At 43.6% G+C, this 21,378-nt stretch overlaps 6 protein-coding genes across 7 annotated transcripts; 4 read left to right on the top strand and 2 right to left on the bottom strand.

The window, feature by feature from the left end:
- The first annotated feature begins 6 nt into the window (after positions 1 to 6).
- LOC116208459 (rhomboid-like protein 14, mitochondrial) lies at positions 7 to 1,975 on the top strand. The gene is made up of 2 exons (XM_031541927.1): positions 7 to 423; positions 1,050 to 1,975. Exons 1-2 carry the CDS (start codon positions 220 to 222, stop codon positions 1,824 to 1,826), a joined length of 981 nt encoding a protein of 326 aa, XP_031397787.1. The 5' UTR covers positions 7 to 219; the 3' UTR covers positions 1,827 to 1,975.
- Positions 1,976 to 2,472: 497 nt separating this feature from the next.
- On the top strand, positions 2,473 to 4,421 carry LOC116208460 (50S ribosomal protein L18, chloroplastic-like). The gene is made up of 3 exons (XM_031541928.1): positions 2,473 to 2,732; positions 3,813 to 3,974; positions 4,094 to 4,421. The coding sequence occupies exons 1-3, from the start codon at positions 2,517 to 2,519 to the stop codon at positions 4,241 to 4,243; spliced, it is 528 nt and encodes a 175-aa protein (XP_031397788.1). The 5' UTR covers positions 2,473 to 2,516; the 3' UTR covers positions 4,244 to 4,421.
- A 4,965-nt stretch (positions 4,422 to 9,386) lies between these two features.
- LOC116209656 (bidirectional sugar transporter SWEET9-like) lies at positions 9,387 to 11,915 on the top strand. Its single transcript, XM_031543370.1, has 6 exons — positions 9,387 to 9,532; positions 9,660 to 9,696; positions 9,823 to 10,033; positions 10,989 to 11,150; positions 11,232 to 11,351; positions 11,439 to 11,915. Exons 1-6 carry the CDS (start codon positions 9,484 to 9,486, stop codon positions 11,670 to 11,672), a joined length of 813 nt encoding a protein of 270 aa, XP_031399230.1. The 5' UTR covers positions 9,387 to 9,483; the 3' UTR covers positions 11,673 to 11,915.
- A 73-nt stretch (positions 11,916 to 11,988) lies between these two features.
- LOC116209657 lies at positions 11,989 to 13,915 on the bottom strand. The gene is made up of 5 exons (XM_031543371.1): positions 13,459 to 13,915; positions 13,204 to 13,254; positions 12,847 to 12,980; positions 12,531 to 12,631; positions 11,989 to 12,419 (listed from the first exon to the last, which is right to left on the bottom strand). Exons 1-5 carry the CDS (start codon positions 13,789 to 13,791, stop codon positions 12,232 to 12,234), a joined length of 807 nt encoding a protein of 268 aa, XP_031399231.1. The 5' UTR covers positions 13,792 to 13,915; the 3' UTR covers positions 11,989 to 12,231.
- A 1,514-nt stretch (positions 13,916 to 15,429) lies between these two features.
- LOC116208701 (transcription factor MYB1-like) lies at positions 15,430 to 17,572 on the top strand. Its single transcript, XM_031542247.1, has 3 exons — positions 15,430 to 15,624; positions 16,378 to 16,507; positions 16,828 to 17,572. Exons 1-3 carry the CDS (start codon positions 15,525 to 15,527, stop codon positions 17,300 to 17,302), a joined length of 705 nt encoding a protein of 234 aa, XP_031398107.1. The 5' UTR covers positions 15,430 to 15,524; the 3' UTR covers positions 17,303 to 17,572.
- Positions 17,573 to 18,560: 988 nt separating this feature from the next.
- On the bottom strand, positions 18,561 to 21,378 carry LOC116208688 (U-box domain-containing protein 9-like). Of its 2 annotated transcripts, none has more exons than XM_031542232.1 (3): positions 20,858 to 21,378; positions 19,289 to 20,487; positions 18,561 to 19,109 (listed from the first exon to the last, which is right to left on the bottom strand). In XM_031542232.1, exons 1-2 carry the CDS (start codon positions 21,116 to 21,118, stop codon positions 19,414 to 19,416), a joined length of 1,335 nt encoding a protein of 444 aa, XP_031398092.1. In that variant the 5' UTR covers positions 21,119 to 21,378; the 3' UTR covers positions 18,561 to 19,109; positions 19,289 to 19,413. The 2 variants fall into 2 exon arrangements, with proteins under 2 accessions (XP_031398092.1, XP_031398091.1); XM_031542231.1 differs by having other exon boundaries at positions 18,561 to 19,087.

Below are 21,378 nucleotides of genomic sequence, written 5' to 3'. Positions count from 1 at the left end.
CCCCCTGAGAGGAGCATCGGTTAGGCTTTGGCGGCGGGTCCCTTCTGGTGAGCTGAAGAAAGGGAGGAGTTGAAGTTTCTCGAATCATCTTCTCTCTCTCTGCCTTTTCTTGTCGACCAAGCGAGTCGATAAAAGCATTAGGCAACTCAGCAGATTAACCTCAGAATCTCGAGACAATTTGAGTTGGAAGCCTGAAGCTGAAGCAATTGCTGGACGGAGATGGATCGCCGTGGAAGATCGAGAGGGATGATCCCGCTTCTGGCCCTCCACACCTTCTCCGAGTACTACCGCCTCCGCCGGAAGCCCCCGGTCACCGCCGGCCTCCTCGCCGCCAACACCCTCATCTACCTCCGGCCGGGCGCCCTCGACGCTCTCCTCCCTTCCATGGATGAAGTCTTTTTCAATGCCCACCTCATACTCGAGGTTCGTCGCTTACACAGCTCTCTTGCGGTTGTCGGGATTTTTTTTTTCTTCTCCCATAATCCCACCATATGTGTTCATCTTCGGCTGGCATTGTTGCGTTTCCAATTTGGTTGGTTTGCTGCAATTAAGCTCTTTGATTGGAGAAGACCGAGTAGGCTGTGTCTTAGGGTTTACTTAGTGCCTCAAAATTTGTGCTTTTGCTTGATCGTGAAGGCTATACAGATGTTCCATTTCATCTGTACGAGGATTACTCTGGTCTGAACCAGAGCTTCCACATTATAGGATGGGACGACATAGGGGAGTGGGACTGAGGAAGATGCTGGTTCTACAAGATTGCATCTTTATGTATATATTTGGGATGGTGGAGGAAAAAATGATTCTTTTGCCTGAATCATCAGAAATGGAAATGTCGGTTGAGGAATGACGATTCTTGTCTGGCTTGATTTGTGGGTGCCCAGTTTTGATGTTAACCTGAATGGAGAAATTCGATTGCTTTGTTGATGTATTCGTTGATGTAGAGGGAGGAAGATTTCATGACTTCCATAGCTTCGTAGCTATACATTTAACCTCATTAAGTTTCGGGGTTGATCTGATTATGTGAGCCCTTTCTCATTGTGCTTGTGCAGTACAAGGACTTGAAACGGTTCTTCTTGTCGCCCTTTTGCCATTTGGGCGAGCCTCACCTGGTGTACAACATGCTGTCTCTGTTGTGGAAGGGGACCCAGCTGGAATCTATGATGGGAAGTGCTGAGTTTGCCTCCATGGTGGCTGCACTGCTCGCCATGTCTCAGGGAATGACGCTTCTACTGTCGAAATCCCTTTGTGTGTTCTTCGACTCCAATAAAGCTTACTACTCCGAATACTCTGTCGGGTTTTCAGGCATTCTGTTCGCCATGAAAGTCGTCCTCAACGCCTACTCAGATGAGATGACTTACGTGCACGGGCTACTGGTTCCCGCACGTTACGCAGCGTGGGCGGAGCTGATTCTGATCCAAATGTTTGTTCCTGGCGTTTCGTTTATTGGCCACCTAGGTGGAATACTCGCCGGGATTCTGTATCTCCGTCTCAAGGGCTTGTATTCAGGGTCAGATCCCCTGACTCTACTCTTGAAAGGGTTAAGCGGTGTAGTGAGCTGGCCTTTCAGGTTCGTGCGGGGCTTATTCAGACGGCGTAGGATTTCTGGTAGAGGAACTGTCGGGAGAAGTCCGAGTGGGTGGAGCGATTCTACTACGTGGAGATGTCAAGCTTGTACATATGATAATTATGGTTTGTTAAGTGTATGTGAGATGTGCGGGATGAGTCGAGGCGTGAGCGGCCCTCCATCAAGAAGAGTTTCACCACAATCTGAGGATCTTTCTTTGGAGGAGCTGCGCCGTAGGAGAGTTGAGAGATTTGAGCAATGATGTACATTTACCTTAAAATCGATGCAACAATGGATGTTCTTAGGAATTTTATTAGAGGTGTAAAGCTGATGCCTTTCATCAATTATAATACATAAAAAATTGAGCAGTGTTGTCGTGGGAACTCCTCTGCTCATGATTGATCTCTTGAATCTGTCCTCGCCTCAAATTCTTTAGCAAATCATCCAATCTCTTAGCTTTGCGCTAGTTTCCATTAAAAATGAGTGCTCCTGCCAACCAGAAACGTATTTTCCATTGCCAGTTGGTCTTCGATGTTTTAAGTTCCCAATTATTCTTATTTATTTATTTTTAATTTGCAGAGACGATGTTTTCTTAAAAAAAAGTAAATCTTTTCATAATGTATATCCTATATTCTGGGTGTCTAACTAAAAGATACGGCAATATTAAGGAGCTCGGCAGATTTAGACCAGTATTGCTGGTGACTCAGAATGATTATCGGCTGTCGAACATTAAGGCACAAACCTGAGCGTGTTCGGCTTCTTCAGGTCCTTCAAGAGTGGCACTGCATCGGCTATTCAAAGTTGAGGGAGAGTCCTGCAAGAAGGAAAAAAATGAGGCACCAAAATGCAATTTTAGCCAAATTTCTGCAGGTCCTGCACTGTCGGAAAGGAGGATAAGGCAGCGGAACATAAGACGAGCGAGAAAGGATGAGCTGAGCTGAGGGACATAGAAATGGCTACTGCCGCTTCGCTTTCTCTTCTGCACCAGAGCGCCTTCTTGGGCTCTTCTCCTCACAAGCTCTCCGTCTCCGTCGGCCCGAAACTCGTCGGAGGAGCCCCACTGCGGTGGCCGCAGCAGCAGCAGCAGCCGCCTCTCCTGATCGTCGAGGCCAAGACCCAGAGCAGAAGAGAGGACCGGACAGCCCGCCACTCTCGTATCAGAAAGAAGGTAAAAATCAGCTTCTATTCCCTTCAAATTTTTTTGGGGCATCTCTCGATTTCGCTCATTTTGGTTCAAATTTCGTTGCTTGATTGCTTCATGGGTAGATTTTCTTCCCTTGAGACAATGCATTGAACTCCCGCTGGTACATGGTTTGCTTCCGGTGAAAATGTATGTAAAATATATGCTCCAGAAATGCGCGTAATGGCTCGGTAGTCTTTAGCTTCAAGAGAATTTGGATTGCCTGAGATCAGTCTATATTGATGGAGCTCGAAGAATGCATTCCAGATAACAATGTTATGGTTGGGGTCCTCTAGCGAAAGAAACTATTAAATAGAGAGTAAATAAAGATTTCAAAGTTAAGGTTTTCTGAGTTTGATACGATGCTCGGGATTGTGGAGCTGACCCTGCAGAAGTTGGCTGCTCTAGCATACTAGCTGTGGAGGTCGATTTGACAGTTCTGTTATATCGTGGTATGCTTGTGGTATTCCGTTAAAACAATCTTGTCTTTGAACACTCGAGCTGATTTTTTTGGTAGAGGTAGAAGGGCACAGTCTGTGAGGATTATTATCGTATGCTCCTTTTGGGTGAGCCACTGAATCTTCATACAGAAAAATAAATTAGCTTTGCTGAGGTGCTATTTTTCTTCTCATGTGGATTAATGGTTTAGTGATCGATCTAACAATGTATGTAAAGTCAGATTGTGTTTCAGTTTCCCAGATCCTATCATTCTGGCTTGACTCCCCTGCTGCTGTAAGATGCAGCTTATTTGCTAATTCTTGCAGAATTTCATTAGTCACTGTCAAATAATCTTCTTTGTTTGTATTTTTTTTTCCTGCTTTTCTCTTTTGCGACCTCTTGTATGTAATTTTTAGCATGACCCTTCAATGTGATCATAATATAGCATAGTCTCTTATTGTATGTTTCTTAGCACATATCCCAGCGACGAATCCTTTTATGTCTTGGCAACAAGAAGCTCTAGAGAGACAGCAGTTGTCTTGCTCTAAGTAACATCCAGTCTTTAGCTTTCGAGATAGATGTCATTGTTTTCTGTTTTTCCCTTTTTGATTCGGAAAATGGTACTTCTAGGTTGAAGGGACTCCAGAGAGGCCTAGATTATGCGTCTTCCGCTCCAACAAGCACCTTCATGTCCAGGTGATTGATGACACCAAGATGCACACACTTGCTTCCGCTTCCACCATGCAGAAGTCCATCTCTGAGCAATTCGACTACAGCTCAGGCCCCACCATTGTAAGTTTCCTTCGACACTTTATTACGCAACCTTACAAAGTGTTGCTCCTTATATTGACTTGTTCACTAGTAATTCTTTACCTTGGAAGATGCTCACGTTTGTAACATAATGACACCAGGAAGTGGCACAGAAAGTGGGTGAAGCCATTGCCAAGACATGTTTGGAGAAAGGGATCACAAAGGTGGCCTTTGACCGAGGTGGTTATCCATACCATGGGCGGGTAAAGGCCCTAGCTGAGGCAGCTCGGGCCCATGGCCTTGGCTTCTAAGGCACCTCGTTCTTCATTTTTCGCTCTTGTGAGAATTATTGATCATTTAGGAAAGGAGATTCCCTCTGTTCCAGCAACTCGAGAAGTGTTTGATAATGGAAGGCTTTTTGGTTCTTTATTATGCGACTTATTCTTGTCCAGTTTATTCCACTAAATCAACATATGAGACTTTGACCGACTCAGTTATCTTGAAATATGCAAATCACTTGTTACCTGGAAGAAGAACTGGTTCAAAGATGACATGAGCTCTCGTGTGTTGTATCTTCAAATTGATAGGCTCAGATCGTTTGTATCATTTCCAGCGGATGCATTTCTCGTCATGATAGGAAGTGATTGATATTCAAATCCAAGGTCCAAGAGAGATCAGAACTCACAATGTCATGCAGTTCTGGACATTTTCGAGTTATTTCCGTCCTTTCCTCTTCCTCTATTTATCTGGGTTGATGCATGATATTAAACCAATGATCCAGGAAAAACAACTATTGACAGATGCTAATCTAGTTCCTCGTGGTTCGTCTAACCTTCCCGGTCATATGATAGTGGTAACATGAATCCGTAAAACAATGGCATGACAAGTTCAAGGCAAGAGATTTTTCTGCTGCAAGCTTTTCATTGATATCCGGCCTATCTGCTGCTTGCTAAGATATACAAAATCTGCATGTTTTATAGTCATTAAGTGCTATGTTTGGGAAGCGACAAGGTCCAACTTAATATGAATGCTATCATCTACTACATCATCACTCGAGGATACTGTTAGCCGGCGGTTGATTTTATTACAGTCCATTTGATAAACTTCCTGCATCTTGTTCCTTGTGCTGATACTTAAAACATGTTCCTGAACAGAATCTCGTCAGGCTCAGCTCAATGTCTCCGCTGATATACCGTTCTGTTTTACTTCCTACGGTCACTCGGGTAAGGAATCTCATGGAAGTTCATTTTCCTCTTCAGAAAACACTACCGCGGACATCGTGAGCCAGAGTAACAGCGTTCGCTAACCTCCTAAAGCACGTTTCCTAGAAGATGCATTGGAGACATGTTGTTGCAGTCACTGCACTTTGTAGTTCATGTCAACCTCCCAACAAGAAAGTGCTTGGAAGACGTTTGCCCGAAATTCAGATCTCCTCACTTTTCTGGAATTACTATCCCGAACGAATTCTGAAGTAAAAGTAGATTTTATATGAAAAATATATCATATTACGAAGAATTAATTTATCGGCCTGCATTGTTCATAAGAGACATTAACTTAACAAAATAATTACGCGCGACTCTTTTCTTGTCTGATTGAAATATTACAAAGAACTCATAGTGAATTAGAAGTGGCTGTGCCTAATATTCATTGTGATCGCACAGCTTGTCAATGTGCTCTTTTTGGAAAGCTTGGAACCGAAGCTATCTGATCAATTATATATGAATTAATACTATTCAATTGATTGATATTGGGTGATGCCATACTTCCCCAAAATCGATATCAATGAGCGGACGAGAAACAACATCACCCGTTTCTTATGTTTAAGAAGATACCAAAGTTGATGATTGATATTAGAAAGTGTACATTTGAAATCTTATGAAATGGAGCCGGTTCGACAGTAAGTAACAGATTAGAAATCTTGACAGTACTACCATGCAAAGATTAGGTCCAATCAATGGAATTTCCCTTTCTCTCTTATGGAATTTGTCTGTTTGTCTTCAATTGGAATGATCACAGGCAACCTGTGAATGTCCTGAGAGGAAAATGGCCCCAGGATCTCCTCAGCGTTCCTTATGGAATGAGAACTAGGTCGACCAACCCAAGTTGGAGATGAACATACGATACCGCCAATTCAGAGAAATTTTTCTTTCTTTAGAGAAGGCACGAATCCGGTCTCCCGAACATGAAGCCTGAACGAACATATGTCTATCGTACCCTGAGCGCCGAATTGGTCAGCCCTAGCACGCGACTCTTTTTCCCTCCAATCACTCTCGGTTTCGCCTAACTTGGGACATACTGCCCCTTCGCAAAAGATCATGAAAAAAACTAGTGGACATATGGAAAATATGGGTTTGGGATTGTTTTGGTCCGTATGTTAATCGTTTCTGCCGAATCCTTGTACCGTTTTTGTGTTTAATTTTTCCTCAGCTAATTAAGTCTTTGACCAAGAGAAGTTATTGTGGCTTAATCATTGTTGTCCTTCTCTAGGAGTCCCTTTGATTGTTCTTAGGCTAATTAATGGAAAGAAAAGGATCCCCCGTAATCAACCAGGCACTGGTCTTGGCCAAAAAAAAAAAAAAACAGGCACTGGTAAGTCAGATGCTAGAGAGTTTGCTCGTCTCCTTAAAATATCACGTTTAAATATTTGTTGGGAGACCGTGATATGTAATTTCCTTGAAAACATTAATGGCTTATTTAAATTGCGGATTAGAGAGGAGTGGGTTATAGAGGATTATTATACATATATTTGTGTAATAATTCTTCATAACTCATCCCTCCATAAACTCACCATAACCCACAATTCAAACAAGTTATTAAGCTTGAGAAAATATGTAGCCAGTATTACACAACCACATGACTGTATAAAACCCAATGAACAATCAACACATGTGAAGATGGAGAGAGAAACTTTATAAAATATAACTGTATCTTTTACACGTGTCAATTGCTGATTGAGTTTTACACAATCACGCAACTATATAATACTCACTGAATATATATTTTTTAATTAAGCCTAATGCCGTCCTGAAACCCGGACCATTAAACTCAAAACAAATTTTTTAAAAAAAAGAATAGATAAATGACGGCCTTTTTAGGCTTTTCAGAGAATGCACGGCTCTTTTCGGTCCATAAAAAGGTCACTTTGTTTATTGCATTTGTGACTTGCCAAATAGGCAAAGTAACTTACCAAAGAGGAAAGTCTCTGTATCATGGACGAGGGTTCCATTTCAGTTAGGATTGACGGTAACATTTCATGGATCAACCTTTTCGTTCGAATAGTTTTGAGCTGATTCGGTCCAAACACATCTACAAGACCTTGTTTGCTTGGTGGACTATCTTTTTCTTCTTCTTCTTCCAGCTCACTCTGATTTTTAGGCTGCTCATTAATAGAGTATCTACATCTCATTTATCGAATCTTTTTTTTTTCTGGTTCAATTGTACGCTCGACTGTCGTGACTGCAACCATATTTGCACGTTTTGCTTGAATCTCAAGCATCGAATCAATCGTCGAGGACATCGAGTAGAGCAGGCAGGTCGGTCGGATCCCAACCCCTAGGGTTTTGAAAAATCCACCTCCAGTTTTAGGAAAGGAAAACGAAAGGCTTGACATTTGCCAAATCCTCTTGTGACTAATTAAGAGTTATTTGCATAAGAAAATCCAACATTTGTAACTACTAAAAAAATCTATCCAACATATAACTTGCTGTAAGGACAAGCCTGTGGTTTCAAATCTTTGCTAATATGATAACATGTGATTTTGAAGCAACTTCTACTGTTTTGCTGAGACAATTGACAACTTTTTCCCCCCCTCAGTGAGGCCGCAGTTGAAACTATGCTCCTCTCGTTGCAAGGTGCTTCTAGTGTGTGTTGAACCCTTTCACCTGCCATTAAAGTCCGTTCCCTGAAAACCTTAATTTGTCATTGAGCTACGTACTCATTATTGATTGAAAAAATTTGTTGCAGCTCAAGGCCACATAAAACTTTAAAAAAAGGAAAACTATACCAAATATATTTTAAAATTTGAAGAATATCTCACCACCATATCTAATAAAGAGGGCGACCATCATTGGCAACCGGATACATGGTGAGGTCGCTAGCCATTGTAGAACTTAACAACAGGCTCAACACAAGGTGATTGGCAGTGAGCCACCCCAACTCTTCAAACATTCAGATTTCAGTAGTGGATAGGGATGCAAGTGGAATAAGACGATTCCTGAGTAGTTGGAGCTCAACTCAATGAAATCTTGAATTCGGCTCGATTTTATCGAGTTTGAGCAGAGCTTGTCGGTCGAGCGTACTATCTCAAAATCAACAGTATTCGATTCGAGAAACTCTCGAGTCTAATCTAACTTTATGGTTATATATATATATAATTACGTGTCTCTATATATAAGACCCATAAGATCATAACTATTGGTTTTGTTTTGAAACTAGGCGAACTCAAGCTCATCTGGGCCTATACGAGCTCAAACGCTCATCGGAGCTTGTATGAGCTCAAGCTCGAGCACAATTGAGTCAAAGCTCTTATGCTTCATGAGCCGAGCCTTTCGAGCTCGAGCCTTCTATCTCTATAACGAGGCGAGCTTAAGCTCGGATGTGCAGACTCAACCGAACTCGAGCTTGCGATCGAGCTCAAGAGAAAATTATCTAGCCTAGCGTGCGCCTCATAGATTTGGACTTGGTTCGGCTCGGCTCGTTTGATATTCCAATTCCTTAATCAGTTTGATATAATAAGGAGCTAGCTAGTAAAAAGCCTCTGCTGTAAAGGCGGTCAATTTGATGGTACAATCGACATAGTAAATTAACTACTGCATACTCACAATGTAAAGGCCCACCCGCATGAGGAAAGGGGTTTGGTATAATAATACAAGTTGCGGATTTGGAAACATGAAATCTCGAATTTGATCATCATTAATGAGACTTATATGCCTTTTTTATTTGACTTTCATTATTCTTTTACTAGACCATAAATCTGTCTTATAACTGAAAAAGAACCCTGGCTATGGAGATCATATATTCCGGTTTGTATTGATATTAACCGTTTATTGTAGTAAATCATGATTTAAGAATATCTAACAATTTTTCATGATCTAGAAACAGAGATCGTGTTGTCTAAGGAAAGGAAAATGAAAAAAATAAAATAAAATCGAGCACCATATACGTGGTTAATGATGTTTGTGTCGTTAGAATGAGCAGGCTTACCAGACACAGAAAATCGTAGCCATGCAAATATGGCACACTCTCTATATGGTGGTAAAAGAAAGATCAACCGTAGAGATCACTTCTTCTAACACTTTTCACACACACACACGTACCGCACACAAAAATTTGATTAATTAACTAATTAATTTAAATAATTAAAATTAATATAGGATTAGCATGCCTAAGCCTAACAAAACGATGCTTATATAAAGCAGGTTAATGTGAAGGGTTCTGCAGCATCGAGTTCTTAAGTGTCTAAGCACAAGTAATTAAGCGCTCGAGAGTTCCAAAGCGTAAAGCTTGGCCGACCAGGACACAGGCGTCGACCGTCTCCGGCAGTAATTACGTCATGGCATTCCTGAGTGTCCATCTGCTGGCATTCATTTTCGGCCTCTTGGGTAATTGACAATACTATACTGCAGAATTTGATTATTGAATGATACGTCAACTTCGCTTCATTTTGTTACTCATCAATCGGATTCCATTTCGGAAGCCATGATCTAATACTTCTCGATTGTTGGACAGGTAACATTGTCGGGTTCCTGGTCTTCTTGGCGCCCCTGTAAGACCTCAGTTATAGACCTACACGAATCATCCATTGCATGCCTTTACGAGTAACTCCATGGATATATGATGTTCGTATAATATATTTTATGATGCTGATCTGTCCACAAACTATGCTTTTCAGCCCGACTTTCATCACGATCTTCAAGAAGAAGTCATCGGATGGGTTCCAGTCGATACCTTACGTGGTGGCACTCTCGAGCGCAATGCTGCTGCTGTATTATGGGTTCCTCAAGACAGATGCGACCTTGATCATCAGCATCAATGCCATTGGAATTGTCATAGAGCTCACCTACCTGACAATCTACATGATATACGCGTCTAAGGGCGCCAAAGTAAGTTGTCGATCACACTCATGGACTGAATCCACGCCAGTTTAATTATCTATTCGCAACTGCGCGTGCAGTCCCAACTAGAACTTAACAATCATATTAAATCGTACCCTGAGGCTCAACCATATAGTTAGATACCGATATAGGAATTAGAATCTGATATGTTTTCTAATGCAATGCAACATATACATGTACATAGTACATGGTGTATATATATGTATATATATATATATATATATATGTGCACAATTCAAATGTCTTTGGAATTTCCCGCCAAGAAAAAAGAAGAAGTGTGGACTTTGTCTTAGATGAACATGAACATTCTTATGAAGACTGTCGCGTCATTCCATGGCAGCATTGTATCTCAAGCTCTGCCTTATACTGCTCCTCAATAAAAATTCTGAGCTTAGGATCTTCCGGGGAACCTCAATCCGACTTGCTAGTAATGTTATGGACACAACGGTGAGATCGGGAAATTTGTTTTGAATTCGACTAATGTGAATGCCTAGCATATACACAAAAACACCCCATGAAGGGAAGTCCAGTACGATAATGTTGCCCGGACTACCATGGCAGGACTAGTTGTCTTCGGCTATGCTATGATCTGCTCCACAGAAATGAACAGCAGACCCGGTCACTCCTGCCCGACATTCATAGCCAAACCGATCGTGATTCACCCTGGCTCGGAAAAGCAAAGGAATGCTAACGTTTTTATTGCTTTTTTCCATATCTTTGCTTTCGTCCTTCTCTGCCATCGATAGATTTATTTCTGCTAAGAAAGTAATGATTTTTGGATTCTTTCAATTGGGCTGCTCTGATGGGCCTGGAGGAACTGGGCCCAGCTTCTGCTCAGCCCATGATCAGATCCAAAGCCCAATCGATAACCGATAAATCCCGTGAAATCTTATTAACATAGTATACGCTCATGGTTCGTATGCGAACATGCGCGTTTGTGCAGATGTTCACATTGAAGTTGCTGGTGCTGTTCAATGTACTCGGGTTCGGCATCATGTTGGCACTGACCATGTGGCTTCTCAAGGGACCTCGACGTGTTAATGCCGTGGGGTGGATCTGTGCTGCCTTCAACCTTGCTGTCTTTGCCGCACCTTTAGGCATAATGGTACTTTTCTAACCATTCTACGATATATGAGATTCTAATTGCGTATGCCAGAGTGAGATTTATCGTCACCGTATAATGCAGAGGAGGGTGATAAAGACGAAGAGCGTGGAGTTCATGCCGTTCACTCTGTCGTTCTTCCTCACCCTGTGCGCTACCATGTGGTTCTTCTACGGCTACTTCGTCAAGGACATGTTCATTGCAGTAAGTAAACATGTCTTTTTCATTCTTTCCTCTCGTCTCACTAATTCTGAAAATTTCCAACGATCATGTTTTTTGTCTGCCAAGCAGCTACCCAATGTTATGGGATTCTTGCTCGGGATCACTCAGATGATCCTGTACGTGATATACAAGAACGCAGAGAAGAAGACACTGCCGACAAAACAACAGCAACACGAAGAGACGAAGTTAGGTTCGATGGGCAGTGGAGACTTATGCCCGACTGTGACTCAACCAAAACTCACTGAGATGAACACAGTGTCAGACAGCAGCAGACCAGTTCAACCAAACGAAAACAATGTTTGATCTTGACAATATTCTACGTGACATGATTGTTATACTATAACAAAAAAAAGATCCCAGACCTAGGAAAGGAATTATCAACCGTCGATTTAGTTTTACGGTGGCTTTATATTTACGAAGATATTTAACTAAGGTTCATGTACTTCTATATTTATCCCAAAGTGATTCACGTACCATTATGTATTGCTATATGAAGAAAGCTGACCATAGAAATGAAGTGAATTAATTTTTACAGATTTTCCAAGAGATTATCTTCACTCTCCTCAGATCAAACCTGCCAATGTTTCTTGATAAATATCAGACTTGCACACAATATTAGTGCTTGAATCAAATGCTTCAGGAAAAATATTACTCTAATCTTTCAACGTGCCAAACAATGACGAAGTGACGCACATACCCTGTTCTTTGAGAAAACCAAAAAAGCACAGAAGAATCACTCCATATTGTTTTAGTGCATATTTTCAGCTGTATATCATCACTGGAAGACTAACCTCGTACAAGTAATTTGGTTTGCAGTTGATGTGTATATACACTTGGTGTGATGGGAGAAGAAGCTGTGAACTTAAAATTCTACCAGATCTATTCCACTCTCATCGTCGTTCTCATTCTCCGAGTTAAGCTCCGCTCCTGATATCATATTCATTAGCGACTTTGTCGCTTGCCCTACAGCACGGGAAGTCTTCTTTGCAGCCCCTACAACGACGGGTTGTATTGAGATGATGGGAAGGCTAGCTCTCTCTTGAATCATGGCTGCAATAGACAAGTAAAAACTCTTGTTCTTATTCCCAGTTTTTTATGAAAACAAAAGAAGGCAAGAGGGTAACTTTGGAAGTAAAATACGACTGGAAAGATAAAACATACAGATTGTCTGCTGACGAGCCAGGTTGCCGATTTGACGGATGCCAGCTTCTGCGGCTTGAACGGCCTGAGCTGATTTGGTCACTCCATCAGCTATCTCTTGGCTTAGATCCAAAATACAGCGCATAAAAGAGATAGATCATCAGTATGACAGACAACTGATAAAACTCGACAAAGAAACTTTCCATGGTTTAGATTCTTTTGTTTTCGCCAATTGTCACTGCTAGATTTTCTAAAGAAATGGTAACTCATGCAGTGAATCACTGCCAACAAGTACTACATAAATCAGCATCCAGCTCATTTATGAGTTTGTCATCACCTTAAATCGCTGAGCTCCATAGTCAGGTCACTAATTTCCATACCCGAAAGCCTAACCGCTGCCATCGTACTAGGGAGTTCCTCACGAGCCGTGTCCGCTAATTTTGAAAGAGAATTGGCTGCTCTTCTGAGGGCCTACAGATGATTATGTTTAGACAATACAGAATTGAGTCGAACTCACACAAAAGCAGTAACTTATCTTGATCATTTGAGCACAAATCCAATAAACTAACAGCAAAAACCTATAAGAGCCCACAAATCCACCACCCTTACCCACCTTGAGATGTATAACCTAATATGCATAAGATAACAGTTAAAATTGGCAGGCATGGCATCATACTGTGATGGAAACACTTACATATAGTGTGGGAACGGCTGCAACCACGAGGCTCGTAAATGCCACCAATGTCTGCGTGAATCAAGTTGAATTCTTCCATTAGGAAAAGCGATATAAAACCACTGCACAGGCGGATAAGCTCTAACGCTAACGCCACTAGCTCGAATACGAAGAACGCGAAGTTCGGTTACAGGGATTCCCCCAACAAATTACTATCATTTTCCAGGAAAATACAAAGCTTGAAACTTCTCAATATCGAAGGTCAGGATCAGTTACCGTGCAGGCAATGAAGGCGAGGAGGAAGAAAGCCTGGTCGCTCAAGCTCAACTTAGCGACGGTCCGCGGCGGCACGACGCTGGGGCTTTGGACCTGGAAGCTCCACTCACTTTGCCGATCTTCGAACCTGAGCTTCGACGAATCGGAACCGGCCGACGAAGGCCCCGTCCGATACGACTCGGCCGGGTTCGGAGCGCAGAGAGTGACCAAGCGGCAGGGTTTGAGTCCGATTCGAGTGGACACAGACAGAAACCGGCGATTAAAGCCGGAGATTGGGGAAGGGGAAGGAGCGAGGAGGTGCGGGAAGCGGTAGGCCAAGCTTAGGGATTGCATTTGGGGCGTCCGCCGGTGAATCGGACGACAGTCGCCGGTAAATTACGAGACTGGCGGCGGAGCTTTCCGCAGGTAGTGGCTTCTCTACGAGAGTGAAGAGCGGATCTCCGGCCGGCAAATTCCAGCTAATAGACGGCTGAGATCCTAAGCACGTCACGTCATTGTCCCAATTATTGATCCAACGGCTCCGAGATGTCCTCATACGGTCCAGCAGCTGGACCGGATAATTCTCTGATATCAATAAACATAAAATATTTAGTTCTTTATAATTTTAAATTATGTTACTCGGTTCGATTGTTTGGAAATATCGTAATTCAAGGTACAATTTGATCGGTTCTGTCTGTGTAAATGCACGGTGTTCTTTAACATGAAAGCATGCACACGCAATGACTTCCAAGTTCCATGCCCGTGACGGTATATGGCTTCATGTGGGAAACTTTCACATGCTCGGAGCGCGACAGGTTGAACCCTGAAACCGATCGCACCAGACATGATGACACAACGGGGTGGACGATCATCGAGGGCAACGTGGGCTGTGCGAATTAATGCGCAGAGAGCAATCCATCCAGGACGATCGATGTAAAGATTGTCTGATCTGAGGTGCAGAGGTTGGACCATGAGACATGGAAAAAGAGGGAAAGAAGCAGCATTGATCTCTAGATCTTTATGAGAAATGGAACATACTCACCAAATTCCTTGGTCATTGTGGAGAGCAGAAAACGGGACCACAGCTCGAACTACCATTTTCTTAACTCAGACGCTCGCCCGGAATGGCAAGGAGACGAGGCAACTTTCCTGAACGTCAATAGCAGTCCAGCAGGCAGAGTCCAAGTTCCTTGGGTGCGTGTTTGCTTACCTTCTTTCTCCTTTCCCTCCGGCGCTTTATGACAGCACTCTACTGGCTTCAGCAAAATGTAACCCAACCGATAAAGTTTACACCGTTCCCTCACCGGCTTAGTCCATGACCTGTTAAGGCGACCCAAATGAGAGCAGAACGAAATGAACTTGGCAGGATGCTGATGGGGATGGTATGAAATGTCATAGGAAGTACAGATATCGGTTGGGTTGGTACTTTAGTACACACCTATAAATCCTCATCTCATGGATCCGATGGCTAAGGAGGGTCCTAGGCCGGCCACCTCAAGACATTATGGGTTGGGTTTAACGGATTGTAAGGCATATAAGTTACTGTGCCGTCAGGTCACGTCCTGGCTGCCATCTTTCTCTACTTTCTCTATATGGAAGAGTGTAAACTTGACCAGGCCAGTCCATAGAGTAACTGCTCGCATAGGCGCAGGCACGTAGTCGGACACGAGTACAAGTAGTTACCCTACTCTTTATTTTCCTTCACTGCTGGGCCTCCTTTCCTTTCCACTAGACAGTTAAGCCACCATTCAGAAAGCTGAGACCCTACATTAAAATCCCCTCTCTTGCTTTGGTACTTGGTGCTTCAGGACCACACAGAGAGAGAGAGAGAGAACATGATGGATCCAACTTAATATGCTGCTCTGCTTTGATAGGCCTTGGGATCAGCCTGCATCAATAATGCTGCTTCGACATATTTTCACCCTCATCCAAGGCTCCCACGGAAAGTCGAACGAACATTTAACCGCAGATTCGGGGGCTTGGCCCTGCTTAAAAACTCATATCACGCGAACAAGAAAAGCGCTCATTGATAGAATCTGTCCGGTGCAAGTTCCCTGAGAGAGTAAACAATCCGTGAGTTTAGGGAAATGGGAGGAGTTCCCTGGACCGAAGAAGAAGATCACTTGCTCAAAAAATGTATAGAACAGTTCGGGGAAGGGAAGTGGCATCGCGTCCCTCTCTTGGCTGGTAAAGTTATTAATATTTGATTGTCTACGCCATCCTGTCGTGCAATTCCAGTACGGTCATATGGCCATTGACTCTTTCTGCTACCCTAGCTTGATCACATTTGAGTTCTTGTCGATTTCGTATTACAATCTACAGATTCGTTTTCCTAACAATGTTGAATCATGTCAATATAGTTTGGCCTAATAGCATTTCGATGTTGTATCTTGTGGGAAGGTTGCTAGTCCTCCCAGAAATGCCAATACCAATAACTCTGCATTCAACCTGACGTCTTTCTAGTTTGAGTGTCTTCTAGAGAATAGAAAATGGTAAGGTCATTGGTACAGTAGAATGAAATGAAATCGTCCACCTATATCGGGCAATTCCATTTGTAGACGTTTCTGATCCTGTGAAGCAAGCAAGCATGGCATATTTTCGAGAAATATGATTTTGCTTCAAAAGTCGGTGACCTAGTCCAAATGCTAGATGTTTCAGGCTCATAACTTATCAAACACCGAGCTGTGAATTAGAGTCACATCATTCTACTATAGGTTTTTTCGATGCAATAAAGTTGAGGTTTCTATGACACTAATGGACCGCTGAATAGTTATTGGACTCCCTGATCCGGTAGTACGGGACGGAACCAGGTCCAATGGCTAATATAGAGCTAATCTAATTAAACCAGATGGCAGCCACAAACAGCAACTTGTCTATCTAAAGTTAAATACTAATGACAAGTCCAAACTCGGTATTCTTACACTCTGATCGTTATTCTAGGCCTAAACCGGTGCAGGAAGAGCTGCAGACTCAGATGGCTAAACTATCTCCGCCCAAACATCAAAAGGGGAAGTTTCACAGCAGAGGAAGTCGAGCTCATCATCAAGCTTCACAAGCTCTTGGGGAACAGGCAAGAACCTTCTTCAATTTCTCGCAGCTCTTATTGTACTATGTCCCTTGCTGATCTGTTAAGAACTGAAAATTTTGTTTTTCATCGTCTTCCTTGGTCGTGAATATTCATCTGTTACTGCCCATTAGCCTCTGTTACTGTCCGTAGATCCATTGTTTCTAGCGATAGTTGTTCTTTTATATAATTTTAATATCGGCAATTAAATATGCCAACAAGATTCGGTCGTGAAACTCGAGTGATATCTGATGCTGCTGATAGTAGAGTTACCGTTAATACAATTTCAAATGAATGCTAAAAGTGGTCCCGCTATTTGGTTTCAGGTGGTCAGTGATTGCTGGAAGACTCCCTGGAAGAACAGCGAATGACGTCAAGAACTACTGGAATTGTCACCTTAGCAAGAAGCTGAGTGCCAAACAGATCAGGACCGACTCCGAGGAGAACACTGACATCGGCAGCGAGCAGATCATGAGGCCCCAGCCTCTAGACCTCAGCGGTATCATCTCGCCGAGACCAGGTAGCAGAGCTGGTCCAGAAGAGGCCCCGACTTATTACCCTCAACTGGAGCCACCACTCCCAGAAGTCAGCACCTCGACTCAGTTTCTTGGCGATCAACCGGACTTCAAGACAAAGAGAAGAAGAGCTCCAGTTGAAGAAGAGAACAGCATTGTTCTCGGAGATCTGCCAATGGAGTTCCAGTTTGACGATGTCAGAATTGATGGGTTCGGAAGCAACAAGCAGCGATGGGACTGGGACGATCTGTTCATGGACATAGACCTGTGGAGCAGTTCTTTGTAATTGTTCTTTGTTGCATATGACTTTGTTGGTCTGGTCTGCTGTATTCTGCTATGGTCATTGCTGGAGAATAAACGAAGTTCAGAATAAGTCAACAGCCTAAATGGGGCTGATATTCCTCCTAACTTATGTTGTTCTTAGTCCTGCAAGGCGATATCGAAGAAGAAAAAAATATTTCCTTCGTGGGTCCGTGAAAGAAGATCGTGATTGATCGATTAGCCGATGTTAGTTTATTCACTCATCTTATCAAAATGGAGACTTGATGGTATGTTTCCGAAATGGAAAAGTTTCGACTTATATATCTGAATTGTAGTCGCAAAGACTGCTCTTGGAAATATGTTTGCTAATGTTCTCACTTGATCTTCAATTGAAAAACGTCACATTAGGGAGATCGAACGGCTCGAGCCAGGCACAGACTTGTAAACCGGGCAAAACCAGGAGAAGGCCCATCAAGGCAGCGGCAAGTGCCATGATCATCCCAACGAATGCGCCATTTGGGCCAAGCTGAGTAGGGGCCACACCGCAGACAGTGCAGCTACGATTGAAGCAAATCCAATAGGGCAATGCATGCCAGAAAAAGCTTGATAGAGACCATATACCATGGGCACGACATGGGTCGTCACCGATGCGGGGCAGAGTGGTCAGCGGTAGCAAAGGACCTATCTGGAGCATATGTGCTAGAAAGCGGTCATGCCTCGGCCAGGCAGGCAGGCATGGGCCGTCACCGCCTCTCTAGTCGATGCTCGCACCACAGCTCAGAAAGTAGGCCAGACCATGGTGTGCGAAAAAGAGACCACAAAGGGACCGCGCAGGGCCTGTGTCCCAAACATGTGCCCTGCAGGGTTCCCAACGGGCATGCCATAACCGGATAGATAGAGCAGGATCACGTAGGTATGGAAGAGGGCCATGCCTTGTCCAGGTCGAGTGGGCCGCCTAACAAAAGAAACTTTTTTTGATGTACACATCCTATTATTTGAGACCCAAATAATCCAATTTTGAATCGAGTCGGTTTATTAAGGTAAAATTATCCCAATAATGTATTTACTACATTCACAAAATTCGATTCCAAAGACCTTATTATAGGAGAAAGATGAGCCGAATCACCTAACCCAATCACATGGGCTATCAAAAGAAACTTCAAAATCTCTTGGGCAGGGCCTATACGACCATTGATCACTGCCCAATCTGCAGACGACACATAAGACAGACAAGAGAACTTGGACACGTCCCTACCACCTAAAAGGAACTGATCTCCTCTTTATGCTTCAAACATGGCTCGTTGTTGGCATAAACTCATAGGAGGATAAAATTCAGTCCATATCATTCACAGATCTCTCAGACCTCCCATGAAAAAAAAAAAAGGGCAATCATAGAGCAGAGCACCTTCTGCAATCCCCGTCGGTCTCATTTCACCACAGAAGTTGCAATTATTAACAGTCAATATCATATGACAGAGGAAAAAGACAGGTAGAGAGACAGTCACACAGAAGAGAGTTCACTAATCCGCTAATGGCATGGGTTGTAATGATTTCTTTGAAATGGTTTTCGGGTCAGAAACGACGTTACGATTGGCCCGGCAGTCAAGCAGCTGATAATGATGCTAAGAAAGTGCCAAATCCTGGAAATCTCCAGAGCCAGATGAGTACACTCAGTTCTCAGCTGCACTTTGAATGGCTTTTGACCTTCCTGAAGTCTTCGAGATCTAATCAAACAGTGCACCATCTTACCCATCCGGACAATTGTATGGTAGCCCGGCAATTGACTTGTCTATTGAGCATTACAAATAACCTGGCAAAAACGGAATTGCATCCTGTGATTGATATAAAAACAAGAAAAAGGCATCTCAGCATCATATGCCAAGAAAATTTCGTATTCATCAGGTGACAGAAAAGAAGGTATACCAACTCTTTGCACCTTGTTTGCATTGGACAATGTAATAGAAGGGGAAAAAGGAAAATATTTGCCTGAGGGGTGATGCTTTTGACGTACCAAAACTTCCCGTTGTGTTGTGGGCGTATCTGAATTCTGTACGAGATTTTTTCTACGCGAACTAAGGCCGACTCTGTAGGTATGTACAGTGAAGAACAAGGAGCATATTCACAGATGAAGGGTATTCAACTAGTGTGCATCTCCAGATACATTCTTTGAATCTTATCAAGGATGCTGTTGGCCTTCCTCTTCGCCCTCATAGTTGAAGTTTGACTCCGAGCAAGTGCAGAGAGCGTCCCGTTGGACTTCTCGTCCCGCCTAATCTCCCTTAACTTGCTCGAATCACGGGTAGCTATCAAATAGAGAATTGCAACACAGTGTTCCTTGCTGTGCTCGTTTGGGATCTCCTTCAGAATCCCAAGCAAGCAAGAGACTGCTCGGAGCTCTCCCATTTGGTCCACAGCGTCCTGATCAGTGGCAAATGAGGCAAGAAGGGAAATCAACTCAGCTGACGGTCCACAGCTCTTTATCTTACTAAGAATTACACCCACCACCCCTTCGTTAACGGCTCTCTCTTTATTCTCGACTATGCTGCACAGGCTCGATATTGCTGAAACAACATCATTTAGAGCCAGTGGTTCCACTTCTTTGAGGAGGTGGATCAGAGGGCTGAGAGCACCCATTCTTCCGATAAGGCACTTGCTTGAATCATCAGCCAGCAACGTGAACAGAGCAGCTGCTGCATTACTCCTTGATTTTATTGACCCATTTTTCATCAACTCTATGAGAAGAGAGATGATGGATGGATCTTTTCCCACCACTTTTCCATTCTCCTTGTGAACCGAGAGATTAAAAACTGTGGCAGTCAAATCCTCCTGAAGCTCGGGATGGGTCGCAGCATTCAGCAATGCCGTGATTGTGCTTGACGATCCCGTGAAAAAGGCCCGAAAGGATGGGACCCGCTTGGTCAACTGCTGAAGCTCTTTGGCAGCTGCCTTACGATCCTCGAAGGAGGAGGAAGTGGAAAACTTGTTGAGCAGCAATTCGAAACATTCTCGGTTGGGGTCGATTACAGCTTTATCTACCGTGTCCTGCAGCGCTTTTGGCGGCTCAATTCCTCGCTCAGTGCACCATTGACAAATCAGTTCTTGGATCAAGCTGTTCGGAGTGAGTACCGTGTGGGAAAGCGATTTCTGGGTCTGCGGACATCTCTTGTCGCCTTTGTTTAGCAATTCTTCGATGTGGGATCGATCATAAGTCTGGAGCTCAATCGAAGAGAGTGAGATTTATCGTAAAAACATAATATGAAATGGACAATAGACAGATTCTGATCATATTTCCATCTACAGAAAGGAAATGCCCAAGACTACATTAAAAGCTTCTAATCTTGCATTCACTTGCCATGAATAAACCCAGTATGAGAATCAAGCTCAACATGCAGCTCACTCATCCAGAGACACCCGGAAACTGAATAACGGACCGATTCGACCGGACCCAATTCAACTAGTCGGAGGCAAAATCCTTAATTCTACGAGCTCCACAGCATGGCAATTCTTAAAATTCCGTACCTTGTCGGAAGATGAAGGTAAAAAAGTCTTCCTTTTCAACCCAACAAAGAAGCAGACTAACCTGGCCAGTCTCGAGGACGACGGGTTCCTGCATGAGCCGTTTCGAAATCGGGCAGAGGAACTCCTCAGGAACGGCAGCCTCGTCCAGTAACTCGGAAGGCGGCGGTTTCTCATCCTGAGCGGAAACCAACCCCCTCAACGCGCACAGGATCCCGACGGCATCGTCGATTACGTCGACGCCGCAGTCTTCTTCCCCGACGATCTCCGCCGCCAGCCTGGAGAGCTCCCTGCTCAGCTCCGGGACTCCTCCAGTCAATGCCATGTCGAGCCAAGAACCGCAGAGGGAGGTGCAGGGATTGGTTCCGGTGACATGAAAATGGGGAGGGAAAGAGAGTTCCCAGGTGGGTCCTACGAGCGGAAGAAGATGAGGAGAAGGGAGAAGTGAGGATTCTGTGTCTGTGGGTTTCTTCTTCTTCTGCTCCCTGTCTCTGCCTTTGTCTTTGACACATAGAGAGAGAGAGAGAGAGAGAGAGAGAGTGTGGGCGTGTGTCGGAGACGGATTCAGTTGGCCGCCTGTCGGTA

This window comes from Punica granatum, chromosome 5, assembly GCF_007655135.1.
Source record: "Punica granatum isolate Tunisia-2019 chromosome 5, ASM765513v2, whole genome shotgun sequence".
Lineage (NCBI taxonomy): Eukaryota > Viridiplantae > Streptophyta > Magnoliopsida > Myrtales > Lythraceae > Punica > Punica granatum.
This window is presented reverse-complemented; position numbering and strand designations above follow the sequence as displayed.